General features: G+C 41.4%; 2 protein-coding genes across 3 annotated transcripts; both read left to right on the top strand.

Moving 5' to 3' along the window:
* Nucleotides 1–7370: 7370 nt before the first annotated feature.
* vsx1 (visual system homeobox 1 homolog, chx10-like) lies at nucleotides 7371–13173 on the top strand. Of its 2 annotated transcripts, none has more exons than XM_056395882.1 (5): nucleotides 7371–7900; nucleotides 8726–8801; nucleotides 9578–9701; nucleotides 10376–10556; nucleotides 11556–13173. In XM_056395882.1, the coding sequence occupies exons 1-5, from the start codon at nucleotides 7468–7470 to the stop codon at nucleotides 11852–11854; spliced, it is 1113 nt and encodes a 370-aa protein (XP_056251857.1). In that variant the 5' UTR covers nucleotides 7371–7467; the 3' UTR covers nucleotides 11855–13173. The 2 variants fall into 2 exon arrangements, with proteins under 2 accessions (XP_056251857.1, XP_056251856.1); XM_056395881.1 differs by having other exon boundaries at nucleotides 10376–10571.
* Nucleotides 13174–13977: 804 nt separating this feature from the next.
* LOC130180928 (zinc finger protein 135-like) lies at nucleotides 13978–19001 on the top strand. Its single transcript, XM_056394586.1, has 5 exons — nucleotides 13978–14172; nucleotides 15453–15618; nucleotides 16118–16176; nucleotides 16676–16736; nucleotides 16845–19001. The coding sequence occupies exons 1-5, from the start codon at nucleotides 14044–14046 to the stop codon at nucleotides 18059–18061; spliced, it is 1632 nt and encodes a 543-aa protein (XP_056250561.1). The 5' UTR covers nucleotides 13978–14043; the 3' UTR covers nucleotides 18062–19001.
* The last annotated feature ends 133 nt before the right edge of the window (nucleotides 19002–19134 follow it).

Below are 19134 nucleotides of genomic sequence, written 5' to 3'. Positions count from 1 at the left end.
CCAGGTGTTGATGTCATGTGCAGGATCATACCTCCAGGTGCTGATGTCGTGTGCAGGATCATACCTCCAGGTGTTGATGTCATGTGCAGGATCATACCTCCAGGTGTTGATGTCATTTGCAGGATCATACCTCCAGGTGCTGATGTCATGTGGTTGATGATTGATGAGACCAGATGCAGAAGAAGAGGCAGGTGCTGGTCCATCATAGGTGAAGATTAGACTGGACTTCTGGTCCTGATACAGACAAACATGTGAGAGGACAATTCCTTTAGATCATACAAGTTCTTTATGTTCAAACATGTTAGGTCTGTTGTGTGTGTGTGTGTATAATAAATTGTGAGGATAGATATGAATATGCAAAAATAAGTGCAGTATGAATATTATGAAATGTAAATGCAAGGAAATGAAGGGTAAACAACTAGAGGTGTGATAAGAATTCAATGTACACAGACTATATATAACCAACAAATATGGATATACTGTAAAATACATAACCAGTATAGGCAGTGGTATATTCATTATTAACAATCAGCAGTATGAACATGTTTACACTGTGGGTCTGATTTAATCACAGTGGTAAAGACAAGTCTTACTGTTAAAAGTGAATGACAGCATGTTACTCACCTGGACCCTCCTCACTGTGTCTGGACTCTCTGCCGTTGGTGAGACAGGTGGAGGCGGTATTGCACCTGTACTGACTCAGGTCCTGATGAGGACAGAGGGATGCTGAAATCTCCGGAGAAATGTAAAGACCTAGTGCAATCATGGCTGATCTCCTAACAGTAATGTAAAGTGGTTACAACATGGTGAACCGATCGACGTGTATTCACTCGGTCTCCTGGCTCCATACAATCTCAAGTTACAGTCAGTTACAAGATGAGCCTGAAGTTACTGACGTCACTAGCTCCACAACAGCCGAGAGCAACAGACACAATCCTACTAACCGCTAAAACGTCTGTCCACAACGTCAATATCACCACCTGAAATGTTTGTCGGTCGTTGCACTGATTGTACTTTTAGCTAAGAGCTAACATTGATGCTACTCACCGGGCTAACAGGAAAGTTGCGAGCTCGGCACCAAACCGCATCTCTTTCCTCTCAGGCGCTTCTCCAGCGGTGGAAAGACACATCCAGATTTACTCGTGTTGCTTCTTTTCTTTGCCGTTGAACGTGGTTTCTTGTCGGGAGCGGTCCTTCGGGACGCAGATGAATATCGTCTTTTAGGAGGTTCAGCCATTCCTGTGCTTCTGTGATGCCAACGTCAAGCGCTGCCGGAAGTTTTTCTTCTTCGTGGGACTGAGGGCAGACATGACGCGCCACTGGCTCACAAAGTGGTATTACAACACAGGGACACGTCTGGTCTGGCTGGTGAGCATGCTCATTTCAGTAGATAACTCTGAAACACAACAGATGGAGGTCTTGATCATGACATCATCACTGTGGCTGCTTCACACTCTGTTGATAGTGTTAATTCATTATTTTAACATTTTAAACTAAAGTTCTGGCCACATCTTATATTGCACCTTTACAACACAACCACCAAAGCTGACATTTAAAAGTAAAGCTACATGTTCTTTGCCCACATTGCAAACCAACTTACAGTTTCCACACTTAATTTTAAACAAAGATATTGAGCTTACTTTTACAGTATATAAATCTATGCTTGGAATATAAAATACAATCATGCTTTCCTTTATACTTACATTCAATTTGTGAGGAAAACGTTTGTATTTGCCCATTTTGCATTCAGGCCAGTAGATGTTGCACTGTTCACATCAAGCATCAAGATATAAACCCTTTGTGGAACCACTTTGCTGAGAAAGTAAAACCTCCGACGCTGTGGGACTCACATCCAGCACCAGGCAGATGATTTCTGCAAGTAAAGATACAACAGTCCGGGAAATTTTACTCATCAAGTATTTCACTTACTGACTGTGGACTGCTCACAGAGCCAGGTGTCAGTTCACTGAAGCCATGTTGGTTTCAGTCATGGGGCTGTCTCACCAGTCACTGTTTGTTGGCAGTCTTTATGTTACGACCCAGCTAGGGGAAAAGGGCAGCAACATAAAACCAAGTGTTATTGGTAAATCAAATTTACTGATTTAATTTATTGTGTAACCAGGAGGGGAAATGATTAAACAAAAATACAAACAAGGCAAGAGGATAACTGAAGTAGGAGAACAGGAGCCAACAAAGAGCCTAACTATGTGATTCTAACCAACCCAAAAATACAAGAATCAGCGCCCCTGTTAGTTAGTTGATTGTAAGTTGTACACTACAGTATTTAATTAATCCATTTATGTTTCCAGTGTTGTAAATTGTTTAAATTAATGTAGTTTATAATGTCCAATAAAGTTATTTCTGAAGCTCTTGCTTTAACTTTGTTGATGGTTTTTATAGAACACATCTGGTATGAATTTTCACAACAGTAACACGTACAACATTGTGTGACTATTTCTATGTTAGCTTTAATCAACAACATAAATACTAGAAATATTTAAATGTTGTCCGACAACACTGACAATGAAGGATCAAAAAACATGCTGATGTTAACTGGTAAATAATTTCACCTGTGGAGGTGGTGACAGTGCTAGAGATGATCCATCATTTAATCACAGTTTAATATTTATAGCTTCTGATCTTAAAAGTGTTGCTACCATCACCTGTCGACAACTGCAGAAATGAAGCTGCAGGTAAGAAACTGAACCTGTGAATACTGAAGACAGAATAATAAACTAACTCATCAGCAGTTAGTCTGTCATTTCATCAGAGGAAGATGAACTGGGAGGTTTTCTACCATCATCATCATCATCATCATCATCATCATCATCATCATCATCATCACAGCACATTAGAGAACTAAGGATGTCCATGCAGTCTCCCTTCAACCAGATGAATGGAAACTAATGTGCTGCTCTGTACATGAGGTCCTCCTTCTGTTGGCACAGATCACTCAGTTTTCACAGTGTGGAAACTTTCAAATGACAATAAAACACAAACACTTGAGTTAAGATGCGGTGGATCACAGTTAATCACAAATATCGATCAGCTGTCAGGATAGGTGCATGAATGTCTGCTTCAGTTGAGGACTGGTTTGAGAATTAAATCAACAATCTTCTATATGACAAATATTTGTCTACACATTTTGTAAACGTCACGTTATCTTAACTTGAACTATCGCGACGTCTTGATGGACAATTTATTAACTGACATTAACGCTGCGCATTACACTAACGCAGATCAATTAAACTGGGTCACGTGGAGAAACACAAACCAAACGTCGTTAACGTCGATTAAATTCACCTTTTTATTGGGCTTTGACTGAACACCTCCACGGGCTAACCCAGGGTGACACAGGTTATCAGCTAACGCTAGCACTAGCTGGCTAGCTTGGTTAGCAAGGTGCATCTTCACCTGAACCGTGATATTAACAGGGATGCTAATTTTGGCTAGCGAAGAAACAGGCTTAAAACAAAATGAACTTACCGGACAAAATTGAACCACCGACTCCTCTGAGTTTCTTTGAGAACAACTGAACACAGAACAAGACATTTACCGGTAAACAACATGTTGGAGCTGATGAACTGAAAACACCTCATTAACGTGTTAAAGTCAAAAGCTAACCGCGATTAGCGCGCTAGCTATAACAGCATTTTATTCAATGTAGAAGAAGCTAATTTTACTGTGTGTTGCTAGTATGTGTTAATGTTGTCAGCTGGTTTAAAGCTTAAACCAACTGATGAGAGGTGAATGAGTGAAGTGAATGAGTGAAGTGAAAACTGTCTTGTACACACTTGACCACTCAGACAGAGAGGACCAGGAAACACAGTGAGGAGCAGAAGTCTCCCGCGCAGCTGCCGCTTGGTCTGGACTGTTGTCTCCAGCCTCCCGCTCATGGTTCCCATCGCCGGCATCAGCCAGTTCCTCATTGTTCCCCATGTTCCAGAGACTCAGGGATCTGTGAGGAATAACTAACATGCTGTTTGTTTGTAGCTCCGGTTAGCATGTAGCATGTAAACAAAAGCTGAATCAGTGAAACTCGCTATAAGCAGCAGAGAGCTGTGGGTGCTGCAGCAGAACTGCTCAGTTTAAATGTACAGCAGGTAGTTAGTCACTGTAATGAAGAAAACAACAACATTAACTGTGTTCAGATAGAGCAGCAATAAACTCTACCGGTAACAGAAACTCCAGAGACTGGCGAGGAGACGCTGCAGTGACGTCAGCACGTAAACGGTCCCTCACTGCTGGTGATGAAAGGTGATGTACTCTGAGTAAACGTGTTACTGCGGCACATTTTTAAAAGGGGAAGAGGAGGGTAAAACATCTTATATGGGGATGATAATAATAATATATGATAAAAGTATTAAACAACATCTTTAGGCTGTTATTTCTTCCCCCCAGATGCTCCAAGGATCCAGCTGATTACTGGCAGTTTGAAGGTGGATTTTTCTTCATCTGCTCCGTCACTTCTGGTAAAGATTCATTGATCTTTGTGGGATGTTGTGATTTGACTTATTAATACACTGTATAGTTGGGATTCTGACATAAAACACAGTATAATGTTTGTCCACATATGTTGTCAGAACTATAAGGAGAATACTGTGGAAAACAAGATCAAACTGAAGCTAAAAAACAACAGACCCCCCCCTCAGCTCCACAGCCCCCCCCCCTCTTTCAGAGGTGACGTCATCACCTCCTCATTATAGGAACCTTAACAGGCAGATAGACCAATGGAGAAATGCCAGTTTTAGTTCTTCAGATCATCCCGGGGCTCTGAAGAACTATTTGTGAATAATTGGTTGATATTGTAAATTTACATCTGAATATATTAAATAAAAGTGTTAAAGTCAATAGTGGTGTGTATGTTATTTGTAATTAAGTTTCCAACCCCACTTTAGTTGAAATACTACATACAGAGACTTAACAGTTTAATTTGCATTTCTTCAGTTTATTATATTTTATGAGAAATGTAAGAAAATTGATCTGAATCTTAATCATTAAATATTGTATTTAGATTGTGCTTCTACAGGTTTTAACATTACTTTACACTTAAAGATTCAATGTTAACACAAATACTGTTGAAGTTTGAGATGATTTTAATCTGTTTTACACAGTATTTCTTACTTTGTCTTCAAAACAAAAGGTTTACTTTACAATATTAAACATGTGTTAATATTTCATTGATTGACACTTAATTTTATTAGGAAAAAGTTTCTCTGCAGAAACTTTAGTGGCGTCACTTTATTGAAGGAGTTTGATCAGAATCATTTAGGAAAAATCTGTAAAATAACAGTTTTTCTCTGTAGAAATATTAATGAAACTTTCTGTAAAGTTATTGTTTTTACACTTTATTTAAATTAGGACATTTTATTTTAATTTTACGGATTTTGTTTGGCAGCTGCTGCTGCCAGTCATTTGACTGTTTTTTATGATTTCTTTTTCAGTACAGAATAAAAGTCACCTGAGAGAAAAACAACCGGATCATTTTTTACTCCATATGAAAAAAACATGAACTCAGTTTTAACTTAAATGTCACTAAATTAAAACGCACCCTTACCTGAGTGAAACAGTGGAAAATATATGAAAAATATATGAAGAAGAAGAAGAAGAGGGAGAACAACAACTGAAGAAGTGACATCAGTGTTTTTACAGTTTCTTCTTCTGTGAAAACGCTGCTCTGTTTATGATTCAGGGAACCACAGTGTGTGACGGTGTAACTGGACGTGAGAGCTAAAACATTACACTGACACATCATCATCATCATCCTCATCATCATCATCATCCTCAGTGAGACGGAGTGAAAATCAGCTCCTCATGATGAAAGTCAGTTTGGAAATTAGGGCCAAGTTAGTGTTTAATCCCTGGAGATTGACTGCAGGCTGGCAGCGTGTGTGTGTGTGTGTGTGTGTGTGTGTGTGTGTGTGTGTGTGTGTGTGTGTGTGTGTGTGTGTGTGTGTGTGTGTGTGTGTGTGTGTGTGTGTGTGTGTGTGTGTGTGTGTGTAAGAAGGTAAAAATGGTCAACCGGTTTTAAAAAGCAATTAGAGGAATCTGCTTATGAGAGATAATTAAAGCAAATTTCAGGCAGTTTTGAACTTTAATCTCAGTGTTTGTGTTTTTACGTCACAGTTTCACTGAGTCGAAGCAAATGACTCAGATTAAAGACAGTTAAATCTCCTCAGTCACACACAGCTCATTTTCCATCATGTGAAGTTAAACAGCAGAAAGAAAAACTGTTTGTTTGTGAATTTAAAGCAAATGATGAAAATCTGCTGCAACAAAATGAAATGAAAATAATAAAGATATTATAACAGACATTATTATTGAGCTTTAACAGGTCATCAGTTGCTTTATTGTTTTTATTATTCACAACATTAGGTCCTTTATTTATTCCCAATGCTAATCAATACCAATCAATCACTTCAGTTTCAGTTACAGCAGGAATTAATGCACATGTGTTTTCAGTTCAATAATTTTGTTTTTTGAGTTAATTTGCTTGTATGTTTTAATTATATGAGATCCGTCTTTTCTTTCATCTTTACATTTGTTTAATACGCGTTTAAATTTCGTTTTATTCTTGTATTTATTTATTTATTTTTACTGTTTCAACTTTGTGATTCACTGTTTCTTATTTTATTTATTATTTTTTAATCTCATTATATAAAATGATAATGATTTCATAAATTCCCTGGTTCCATAAACTAACCACTAAAGGAATTAACTAACTCACGAAACGAATAAACAAACTAACAAACAAACAAATAAATAAATAAATACCTGATCAACAATCAGACCAATAAATATTCACATCATTAATATTTCATCTTTTTTTATCTTGTATTAATTTTATTAATTTATTTTTCGCTGCATTAGTTACAATAAACAAACATTTTCATTTTATTTTACAAATAACTTTTTAGAAATAAATTTTCTCTCCTGTTTATTTAATTATGGTTGTTTATGTTTATGTTTACCAGCTGGTCTAAAGATGGCGCGAATAAATTACAAAGGAATAAAACATTGAGACAAAATGTGATGTTTTAGTTGTTGATTTTTGATAATTGATCAGATCGGTTCCTCGAGGCCTCGGTTCTGTTTCCCGCCTCTCCTCTGGTACCTTATTGATCAGTGTAGAAGCTCATGATCCTGGTGATGTTTGACTCTGATCCAAGATAAACAATATAACTGAAATATTCTCCTCCTCCTCCCCCTCCTCCTCTTCCTCCTCCCCCTCCTCCTCTGGATAAAATCCTGATCGGATTGAAAGAAAATTGGTGGCAATTAATCCTCTGGGATTGAGAGGAGACAAATGGGAACGCCCACTCTCACTTCTCTCACTTCTGATTGGATGTTGCTGTGACCCCTGGAGACCGGAGCGGGATAAATGGAGCCCGCCACCCGGCCCCCTCAGGTCTGTCCATCCTTCTCCTCCTCCTCTTCCTCGGCGCTGAAGGACCAGAGTTGACCCTGATGAGCATCATGACGGGCCGGGAGGACGTTGGCGAAGAGAAGCCCAAAGTGAAGATGTTATCTCCAGGATTTGGGATTGATAAATCCCGGCTGCACGGCTCCGGGTTCCGGTCTAAAGGCTTTGCCATCACCGACCTGCTGGGCCTGGAGTCGGACCTGCAGGCGCGGCAGCAGCCCGGAGGTGCTCCGGGTTCGGGCCTGTCGGCGGCGTGCTCCGGGCCCGGGGCCGAGCCGCAGGGTGCCAGCGGCGGCCTCGGAGGGTTCTCCTTCCCGGGAGGGTCGCTGCCGCTCGGCCTCGGCTTCCTGTGCAGCCTGGCGGCTCAGCAACCGGCCGGAGCGCCCTGCTTCCTGCCCGGGCACCTGCCGCTGCTGCAGGCCCGGGCCGACAGCCACTACCTGCAGAACCTCGAGGCCCAACGGGACGCCTACTCCGGTACGGCCCGGCCCGGCTCGGCCCGGCTCGGCTTTTACTCTTTTATTGCTCAAAGTGTTTAACGTGGCCTGACGAGTGACAGAACCTGGATCGTTGTCACCTCGGTTTAGTTCGGTTTGACTCGTGTTTTCCTAGTTTTTAAACAGTTTATTGAATTTGGCGGTTTTTTTTACTCTGAACCTTTGAACTGGACTTTTTTTATTTTTATTTAATTTGTGTTTTAAAAACGACATTTAGTTTCGTGTAAGTTCGGCCCTGCTAATGTTTCTACAACCTTTTCTTCGTTAAAAAAACAAACAAGAAAACGTTAAATTTAAGCGTTTTTTCTCTAAACTGAATTGTATTTTTAAGTGTCTTTCTCTTCGTCTCACTTCGGCTTTACTCGGGTTTTTAACATTTTGCGTCCTTTTTGAACATGTCGAACATGAAATTATTTAGTTTGTTTTTTTGTTTTGTTTTGAGTTTTTTCTTTTTTTTTTTTTTTTTACATATATTTTATTATTATTTTGACTGTAAATTGTGTGTTTTTGTTTTCGTTTTAATCTGTGGTTCGGCTGAATTCGGCTCTGCTCGGGTTTAACGGTCAGGTTTGTCCAGTTTAAAGGTTCAGAAGAATCCGCTTGTTGCTCTGAATTCAGGTGAAATTCTTATTTGACAGATCAGGCTGTTGATTTAATTGGATCTTAATCTGTGAATAAAGAAACGAACTTTTTCTTTTTCCTTTAGATAAACAAAGTAAATTAGATAATTTCAAAGTAAAACTAGAACTAATCTCTAAAACTCTTTGTGTTGATGAGATATTTTTTTCTGCTCTTCCTCCTGAAGATGAGGAGTGTCTCTCCGACAGAAACGACTCCAAAAGTTCAGGAAACAATCAGAAGAGAAAGAAGAGGAGACACAGGTGAGTTTTTACTGATTCCTCTGACTCAATGACATCATCTTCATCTTCATCTTCATCAGCTGGATCCTTCAGTCTGAAACATCTGTCACAGAACCTGATGTAAACCTGATCCCTGAGGATTTAAACAGCAGAGAAACTCAGTCACTGAGGCTGAAATGTTTCCAGTCAAAGGAGATTAAAGCTAAATTATAAATATAAACATATTTTAAACTTAATGTTTCAGATATTTTAAAGTGATTAAAAAAGTGAAAAATAAATTGACAAAATTCCGATTTATTGGTTGAAACTTACAAAAATCTGTCATCATTTGAACAAGCAGTTTATATGTCACTTAAAATTATGCAATATTTTTATTAATCATTTTTTATTATAAAAAGCTAAACAAATATAGATTGGAATGATTTATCTTTGCACAGTAGGTTTGTGCATCAGTGATTTTTCAGGTTCAGTTTAAATAAAACCATCAGAAAACAGAATAAGACAGAAGATTGGATAACAGCAAATTATAAAAAATATCATGTTATTAAAGAAATTAAGGATTAATCAGATATAAACTGGCGTCTTTATTTTTAACCCTTTAGACTCAAGCAGATAAATTCTGTTTGGACTCAAATGATTTTCACAGAAAATTGAGAGAAATTAAAAACCAAAGATTTCTGCTGTAAATCTGGTGAAACTTCATACTGACGTGTTACTGACTGAAGTGCAGCGTGTGTGTTCAGGTGTGTGTGTTCAGGTGTGTGTTCAGGTGTGTGACGTTGTGCTCTGTGCTGCAGGACGGTGTTCACCTCCCACCAGCTGGAGGAGCTGGAGAAAGCTTTTCACGAGGCTCATTACCCCGACGTCTACGCCCGAGAGATGCTCGCCATGAAGACAGAGCTGCCCGAGGACAGAATACAGGTGAGACAGCTGATCGACACAGCTGATCAATCACCAATAATCAGCTGACTAATCACATGTCTGACTGCAGATTTAGATGATCTCTTCAGGATGAATTTAAAGTGTTTAAATTACACAACAAGCTTATAAGTTATGTATGATGATACATCATTGTACATGTGTATATGATGTATAAGTGTGTTCTGTGTCTTCGAGATCAATCATATTAAAAACTTTAATATTCACAATATTGTTTTCTTTCAGTCAAAAAAGACAAAATTAATTATAAAGTGAACCATGAAAAACATAAAGAGAAATTAATTATTAGACAGATTTTCAGTCTCATGTCTCCTAAAAATGACATTTATATTCTACTGAACCTTTTTACCAGATACAGTTGCCAACATGAGGGTCAGGGACCCTCCAATGGGTCACGAGAGAAATCTGAGGGTCTGAAGATGATTATTGGACAGGAAAGAAAAATATTTCATACATATATGAATTGAAGGTTAATTTGCATCTTAAACCACAGGATTTACAATTATCTCTAATAACTTTATATTTCATGGATCTCTATTTAATCCCATAAAGACAAACGTCTGTAAACTGACAGTAACTCAGGTCTTCAAGGGTTTTTTTGTATTTATTTTTTCCAGGTGTGGTTTTGAATTTTTCTGTTTTCTTGTATTTTCCAGGTGTGGTTTCAGAATCGGCGGGCGAAGTGGCGTAAGCGGGAGAAGTGTTGGGGTCGCAGCAGCGTCATGGCGGAGTACGGTCTGTACGGGGCGATGGTGCGACACTCCATCCCGCTGCCAGAGTCCATCCTCAACTCCGCCAAGAACGGCATGATGGGATCCTGCGCCCCCTGGCTGCTCGGTGAGCCGCATGCACGTCAGTGCCACGCACACGCACCACACCACGCATCAATACACAGGCTACACACACACTGAACACACACACACACACTGGGAATCAATATTAACACAACAATTTATATTTTCAGCAGATAACATGGAAGCGGTTTTTAGGTGTTAAAGTAAAATGATTATATATATATTTATATGATAATATCCGGAGCTTCACAGACAGTTTTATTATGTTAAAAATGTGACCAGTGAAGCTCCGTACTGAGGCCGCACCTGATCTAACACAGGTGTGACACATCGAGTCCTGCCACCAGTTAAAATGCTCACATCATATAAGAGTATTTACAACATGTACACCTGGTGTCAACAGGATTCCACTTAATATGTTAAAATAAAGTGATGTATTATTTATAAAACAGTCAACCCTCAGAAAAGATTCATATTTATTTTTTCACAGTTGTGATTCCTGATACTTTTAGATGTTAAATTATTTCAGTTCAGAGTTTCACAGACTTTAATGTAACAGGACAGTTTTGTGTAAATACATTTGGTCATATCACAGGAAAACCTTATTTTATTTAATGATAATAACATAAATTTCACTTGTTACAACAACAAAACTGCTGATGCAGATGCTCACAGCCTGAGAACATGTTTATTTTATTTTTGCATAAATAAATATCATGTAAGATCAGACTCTTTCATCTTTCATATACAAACTGTAGCCTGTAAACAAGCTGTTTATTAGAGATGTATAAATAGTAAACATCATTATGACTGAATCAGAGCTGTGACCAGGAGGCCCCTGGGGCCCCGCAGGAGACGGACAGGTGTCTCCTGCGGGGCTCCGAGTTTATGCAGCTTTTTGTTCATTCAGTTGACTGTGAGATTATATATTCTTATAGTATTTTATACGATTTTAAACAGTGTAATAATAATAATAATAATAATAATATGTGTGTCGTGCAGACTGGACTGAATCTCTGTCTCTGTCCTCATGTCCTCACAGGAATGCACAAAAAGTCTTTAGAAATGGCCAAAAAATGTTCCAGCCCTCGGGAGTCTGACTCCGCCCGCTCTGACTCTTTCTGCGACGCCTCGGAGAGACGGGGCGGCGGCGAGGCCCGGGGGGTGGAGCGTGAGGCAGTGGAGGAGGAGGAGCTGCTGGAGGAGGAGGAGGACATGGAGGAGGAGGTGGCCATCGACCTGTCCAGCTCCTCCAAACAGCAGCAGCAGCAGGAGGAGGGAGGGAGGTGCGCCTCCTCGCCGCGGCGGCAGAGTGGTGGCAACTCGGACGAACACAGCTGAAGGTTGATCGGACGTTTCTGCTCTGGGAGCACAGTGATTTCATTGGCTCCTTTTTCAGGGAGCACAGCCAATCAATGAACAGCCATTACATCATTTGTTACTATGCAAAGTTTCTACTTCAGTAGCTCGACAGCCAATGTTGCCAACTTAGCGACTTTGTCGCTAAATTTACCAATTTTTCAAACGCATTTAGTTATTTATTTATTCATTTTTATTTTATTTTATTTATTTATTTTTATTTATTTCTCAAGAAAACACTTAGTAGAGCGCTTGTATTTAAGCATTTTAAGTATTTAACTTGGACATTAGCCTGTGGGCATTTCCTTCTATGCAAACAAACGTTAACTGACAAAATATAATGTATTATTTCAGTGCTAGTGTTAGTATGCTAAACTACTAGCCAGTGGGCTATAGATTTAGCATGTTACCAAACACTTAAATTTGCCTGCCAAATATGTTCGCATGCTTATATATTAGCCCATGGCTACTATTTTACAGTGGTAAGAAACAGCTACTGTTCATTTAAAATGTAATATGTGGGCATGTTAGCATGCTAAAATATTAGCAAGATAAACTATTATACAAAGGCTAACAAAGATTTAAAATTAGTAATTGAATATGTAAAATTTCAGTGCTAGTATTTTACCAAACGTTGTATGCTAAACTATCAGCACATGGGTAATATTTTATCATGCTAACATCTTTACTGTTGATGTAAAATGTGACATTAAAGTCATGACCAATATGCTAAGGTGTTAGCTGCTAATGAAATAAGAAATATTAGCAAGCTAACAACCCATTGAAAACTATGAAGTTAACTGACAAATATGTTACTTTTTGATTGATCTATCCACAGCTTTTCAATAATGAAGCAAATGCTACTGATTATGCTATAACTGAGCTAAAATACTAAACGTGTTCGGCTCCGTTAGCCATCTCTCTGTGCTCCCAGAAATGCTAACGTCATGCTAGCGTAACGAGGACCTCCACTAAGAGTCAGATGGTCGTGGAGGAATCGGACTGAGTGGAGTCTGTTCTGACAGACGTGAACTGTTGGAGGAGGGTGTAAATGAAGATGTCTCCGTCTGTGTGTTTATCATTGTATTGTACTGAGAGTATGTTTTATATCTGTGTTTTTGGAAAATAAGAGAATATTCAATGTTTTATTCCTGTTGGTGTTTTATAGTTTGACTGTCTGTCAAGCACTGATCAGACTGAAGTTCTGTGAAGGAATGTAATTTAAATGTAATATTTAAAAAGAATTTGTTTGATATTATCATATGTATTTACAGCAACAGGTGCAGGGTGATGAATAAAAAGCAAAGTATTTTTGGAAACAATGGTACTTTTATTTGTGCTGTTATGTCAATAACACTACACAAACATTGCAGAATAGTGTTATTTAAGTCTAATTAACCAGGCTAATTAAACTTTTTTGTACATGTTACAACATATATAGTGGATACGTCATGGTAACATATCCAGGAAGTGGTTTTTCAGGATCGTTCAGGAGAAAAACAGTTACACAGAAAATGGTTTAAGACGAGTTAGTTATATTTAAACATTGGCAGCCACAGATTTCCACGTGCATTACATTTTCTTTTAATGAAATTCAATTATGTCAAATTATATTTTAAAAATTAAAAACATTTGTTAAAATTCAGTTTTTCTATTTTTATTTTTTTGGTTTAATCCTGCTGTGACAGTAACATGTCTGAAATAGTCTGAAACTGACTTGTAATATCTGTAGTTTAATAACTATTTAAAACGACTTATCAAATTAATTTGAATAAAAACAAAGTTAGTTGTTACCTTAAATTTAACATTAAAGATAAAAAAAGTGAGTTTTATTGATTCAGTGTTTGAGTATATTTTATTTGTATTTTTACATTTTTACATTCTCCAATCTATTAGCACTAGTCAAATAACTAAAAGGTAAAATGATAAAAACGAATGTAAAACGAGAAAAGGAAGAAATAAAACTGTTTAAAAAATCATAAATCTGAAGCTCGTAAAAAGAACCTTTATTTTTAATAATTTAGCTGTAGTCAGTAGAGCAGTAGTACTTTTACTTTGGAAGGCGTTAACCGTTGGATGAGACAATTACATCACTTCCTTTACCCGCAACAGTCCCTTTAGCCGTTTGTTTGCTAAGCTAACCTGCATCATTAGTGACAGAAATCTTCAAAATGGTGGATTTAATCACTTTAAAAAATGAAGTGGCGTTCATCGTGAGTAATCTGGCCAAGGCCGTGGTGGCGGAGATTTTTACCGCGGCGGAGAAAGTCTCTTTAAATAAACAAAATCCCGAAACTGAGGTAAGCAACCGCGGCTAACTGTAGCCAACGGCTAACTGGGGTTTAACTCTTTCGGTCCCGGTGGTTGACGGGAGGTGATCGAGTAACAGTGTGTGTGTTTAAATATTAGTTGTTGTAACGGTTGAGTTCTCATGAAGTCACACACACAACTCCATTTTAAAATCGTCTAATTTAAGCAGTTTCAGTGACCGCACACTAAAACTTCCAATGTAGACACACAACGAACTCCATTTAGAAATGACTTAATTTAAGCAGTTTCAGTGACTCTATAGACAGGTCCTTCACTAAAGGAACCTGGGGCTAACGGCTGTCCCTCCCTGGGGCTAACGGCTGTCCCAGCCTGGTCCCTCCCTGGTCCCAGCCTGGTCCCAGCCTGGTCCCAGCCTGGTCCCTCCCTGGTCCCAGCCTGGTCCCTCCCTGGTCCCAGCCTGGTCCCAGCCTGGACCCAGCCTGGACCCAGCCTGGTCCCTCCCTGGTCCCTCCCTGGTCCCAGCCTGGTCCCAGCCTGGTCCCAGCCTGGTCCCAGCCTGGTCCCAGGCTGGGTCCAGTGTGAAAAGCAGAACGGAATCACACACCAAACTCCATTTACTAATCCTCTAATTTAAGGATTTTCATGTTGTTGGCTGATTTATACTCACTGTGGAACATAATACAATATCCTAACAAACAATTTAGACTTGAAGGGTTAAACATTCTCTTTCAACACTGTTTGTTGAATCCAACACCAAGTAGACAATGACAATACATACCCTGCTACTGTTCGGCATGCTTCCTCTTAATATTGATCAGAGGTGCAACTAGCAATTCTTATCAATATTTAATAATCTGCCCATTTTTTTTTTTCAAATGATTAGATTAAGTATTTAGTCTATTACAGCTTCCCAGAGTCAAAAGATGTTTCAGATGTTGTGTTCAACCAAGACAGTGATGGAAAGTAACTAAGTAAATTTACTCAAGTACTGTCATTAAGTACAACTCTGAAGTACTTGTACTTTTTATGCTACTTTATACTTGGATACTAGATACTTTCTACTGTAGTGTATTTATCTGACAGCTGTAGTTACTTTACACATTCAGAGTTTTGTACATAAACATATGAAGATATTGTAAAATGATCGTCAATCATTTATTTGTTTTATTTATTTACTTTTTGTCTTCTTACTCTGCAAAGTGGCCTCGGGTACCTTGAAAGGTGCTATAAAAATATAAGTTATTATTGTTATTAAAAGGTGATGCTTTGTTGTTATCTGTTCTGATGTGTGACCACACTGACTGAGCAGCGGCTGGGCGCTCTGGTGGAGCGTCTGTGTGCTGAAGCTGTGGAGAAGCTGCTGCAGATGGTGGAGCTGGCTGCTGTGCAGCAGGACGAGGCTCCAGGAGACCAGAGCGATGCTCCTCGGTCCGACCGGAGCGGTGAGGGTGTGATGAAGACACCGAGCGCTGATGGTGAGTCTGAAGCTCGGACACTGAACAGAGGCTTGAGGTGTGACAGTAGGTGCGTTTCCTGCTCAGCTGAGGTGGAAAAGATGGAGGAAGCAGTAAAACAGCAGCGACATAGCAACACATTCATCTGACACTGAATCATGGCCACGCTCCATGCACATGCCTTTTGAAGATTTATTTTCCCTCTCTCTCTCGCAGACAACAAAATCACGAGACACAAAATAAAAACATAAAAGTCACGATGTTAAACAGACGCTCTTCATCTGGACGTCACGTCCGCACTGACCCAGACTCTGAGTTTTACATCCTGTTTGTTGTGACCGAAGACGTGGACGTTTGATTCTGTTTTCATGATAAATATCACGAGTCCTCGGGTCCCTGAACGCCTCGTACTGAGAAATACAACAAACACTCTGGCTCCTGTTTCCTCCTGAAGGTCGGACAGGAAACGTCCAGAGAGGAAAGACTCAGTCACAGGTGTTTCCACTGCTCTGTGTTACAGGTGAGGACGGTGGAGCTGAGCCCCCCCCCACACAACAGACCTACATCCTGGTTTATGGGGTCAGTGAGTGAATCACACCTGATCACACCTGAACACACCTGATCACACCTGAACACACCTGAACACACCTGATCACACCTGAACACACCTGAACACACCTGATCACACCTGAACACACCTGAACACACCTGATCACACCTGAACACACCTGAACACACCTGAACACACCTGATCACACCTGAACACACCTGAACACACCTGAACACACCTGAACACACCTGATCACACCTGAACACACCTGATCACACCTGATCACACCTGATCACACCTGAACACACCTGAACACACCTGACCACACCTGATCACACCTGAACACACCTGATCACACCTGAACACACCTGAACACACCTGATCACACCTGAACACACCTGAACACACCTGAACACACCTGAACACACCTGATCACACCTGAACACACCTGAACACACCTGAACACACCTGATCACACCTGATCACACCTGAACACACCTGAACACTGTCACTGTTTGTGTTTTTCAGAGCGCCGCTGTCGACTCCAGGTGTATGCTGGTCTCTCTGCAGAACGGCACCAGTGCTGACGGTGAGTTCACCTGACTGAGGAAACATGGCTGACGTTTGTCAACGCTGGTGTCATGTGACCACCTTTAACCTCTGTGACCTTGAGTGACCTCTGTGTCTTTGTCTACAGGGGAAGATAAAAGCAGCTGCACCGAGGGAACAGGTGAAGTGATGCACAGGAAACACTCCTCCCCCTCCCCCCCCCCTCAGGCTGATTTCCCCGACCACGAGTACGCTCGGCCGTCCTCACCTCTGCCCGGCGCCACCACAGCAGAGGAGGGCGGGGTCTCTGCAGCATGCAGCAGGAAGCAGCAGCGCCGCAGCCGTAGGAGGAAAGCCAGAAACACGGCGGCGCTCGCAGAGACGTCAGGAAGTCACCAGCAGTGCTCGCAGTGCGGGATGTTGTTTCCAAACGCAGAGCGACTCTCCGACCACCAGAGGAAGTCTCACCCGGTGTGCTCGGTGTGCGGGATGATGTTCACCGGCGTCCTGAAGCTCCGTGACCACGAGATCAAAGAGCACAGGCTGCTGCCGTACGCCTGCGACTACTGCCCCAAAAGATTCAACCACAAAGCTCACCGCAACCTGCACGTGAAGGCGCGGCACACCGGCGAGAAAACGTGTCACTGCGACATCTGCGGGAAAGGTTACTCCTGCGTCAGCGTGCTGAAGACTCACCGGATGACTCACTTCGACAAGACCTTCATCTGCGACGTCTGCGGCAAGAGCTTCTACCACGCCTGCCACTTGACTCGCCACAAGCTGGTGCATCAGGAGGCGCGGCCGTACCAGTGCTCCACCTGCGGGAAGGGCTTCACCCAGGCCGCCAACCTGCGCAGCCACCAGGCCATCCACACCGGAGAGAGGCAGCTGTGCTCCGTCTGCGGGAAGAGCTACCGCTGCCTGAAGAACCACGTCATCAGCAAACACTCGCACGAGCTGCCCGCCGACGAGCTGCCGGCCGCCGGCTCCGTCATCACCTGCGACGTCTGCGGCAAGAAGTTCCCAAACCCGTCGCAGTTCAGAGTTCACCAGAGGAGTCACACGGGCGAGAAGCCGTTCCACTGCGACATCTGCGGGAAGAGCTACCGGCTGAAGGAGCTGCTGCGCGACCACAGGTACACCCACACCGGCGAGAAGCCCTACAGGTGTTCCCTCTGCTCCAAGACCTTCAACCTGGCCACCAGCTTCATGAGGCACCGCAGCATCCACACCGGGGAGACGCCGTACAGCTGCCACGCCTGCGGCAAACACTTCCGCCTGCTCACCTTCCTGAAGGCTCACCTGCAGACCAAAGCTCACCTGAAGCAGACGCAGCTGAGGCAGCCCACGCCCTCTGACCTCTGACCTCTGAGTCCATCATGTGTTAGAGATACAATCACAATGCCAAAAGTATGTGGACGCCCAAACACTGCAGTCACACAGTGTGTCGTGACTTTTTTGACTGTATGGACAGACCTGTGAACGCATCACAGACACTCAGTTTAAACACTTTAATTATCATGAAGCATCATCATTGTCTTATCTTCAACACGAGGGGAAGTCATGTGACTGTTCCATCATCGTGGCCTTTTACTTCAGGAATCACGTACAGCTGAGACCCGTCTGAACTGCAACATGATGAATGAAGAGGGAAGATGAAAGTTTTCTGTCCCTCAGCTGAGGAGAGACTCGACCTTAAAGTAGAAAACCCCCGACCACAGAGACTCCTCAGTGATGTTGCTGGTTTCCTGTCTGACCTCTGACCTCAGATTCACATGAATGTCTGTGACGGTTTCCTCTTTAATCCTGGTCACAGATAATTCCCACACTCGGACGATAATTGTAATCCAGCCGTGTTTTCATCCAGAGGTTTGTTGTTGTGCAGACCACAGGTCAGATTAAAGGGTGTATACACGGTTAATCCACCTTTGTGTTTGTACAATAGAATTAATCACCTTTATGACTCTTAATGATCCGCTGATCGTTAATCTGAGGAGGAGGTCAAACACAACAACATGGCCGATCGTCTGATCCAAACATCCTGAGACACAAATATCATTTATTTCTCTGTTAAAGGAGCAGTGCACCCCTTCACAGTCAGAGAGCTTTGTTCTGATGAGGAAGAAAAGCTGCTGAGTCCAGCGACGGCGTCGTGTCTGAGGTTTAATGAAGATCTGTGTTCCTGTCGAGCAGCAGCTCGCTCAGACCAACCTTCTTACTTGATTTAAAAGCACTGGATGTTTTCTTAAGGATGTGAATAATTCTGTTGTTTGTGTCTGCAGCACCAATAAATGTATTAATTGATCAGTGTGATCAGTTAGTACAAGCTCAAAGCTTTAGCTCGTTAGGAGACAACACACACTGAGTCCAGACGGGTTCATAAAGAAGTCCAGTCCCTGCAGACCTGAGGTCAGTGTGTGAGACCACACACTAATAAT

The sequence above is a fragment of the Seriola aureovittata genome, chromosome 14 (assembly GCF_021018895.1).
Source record: "Seriola aureovittata isolate HTS-2021-v1 ecotype China chromosome 14, ASM2101889v1, whole genome shotgun sequence".
NCBI classification, from domain to species: domain Eukaryota; kingdom Metazoa; phylum Chordata; class Actinopteri; order Carangiformes; family Carangidae; genus Seriola; species Seriola aureovittata.
Note: the sequence above shows the minus strand (reverse complement) of the source record. Positions and strands in the feature narration are given on the sequence as shown.

Bases quoted from the DNA above. Each gene is read 5' to 3' on its own strand.
- vsx1 (XM_056395881.1), top strand. From the start codon at position 7,468: ATGAGCATCATGACGGGCCGGGAGGACGTTGGCGAAGAGAAGCCCAAA. The intron at 8,802-9,577 runs GTGAGTTTTTAC...TCTGTGCTGCAG, and splicing joins AGAAAGAAGAGGAGACACAG to GACGGTGTTCACCTCCCACC. The intron at 9,702-10,375 runs GTGAGACAGCTG...TGTATTTTCCAG, and splicing joins TGCCCGAGGACAGAATACAG to GTGTGGTTTCAGAATCGGCG.
- LOC130180928 (XM_056394586.1), top strand. From the start codon at position 14,044: ATGGTGGATTTAATCACTTTAAAAAATGAAGTGGCGTTCATCGTGAGT. The intron at 15,619-16,117 runs GTGAGTCTGAAG...TCTGTGTTACAG, and splicing joins GAAGACACCGAGCGCTGATG to GTGAGGACGGTGGAGCTGAG. The intron at 16,737-16,844 runs GTGAGTTCACCT...CTTTGTCTACAG, and splicing joins GAACGGCACCAGTGCTGACG to GGGAAGATAAAAGCAGCTGC.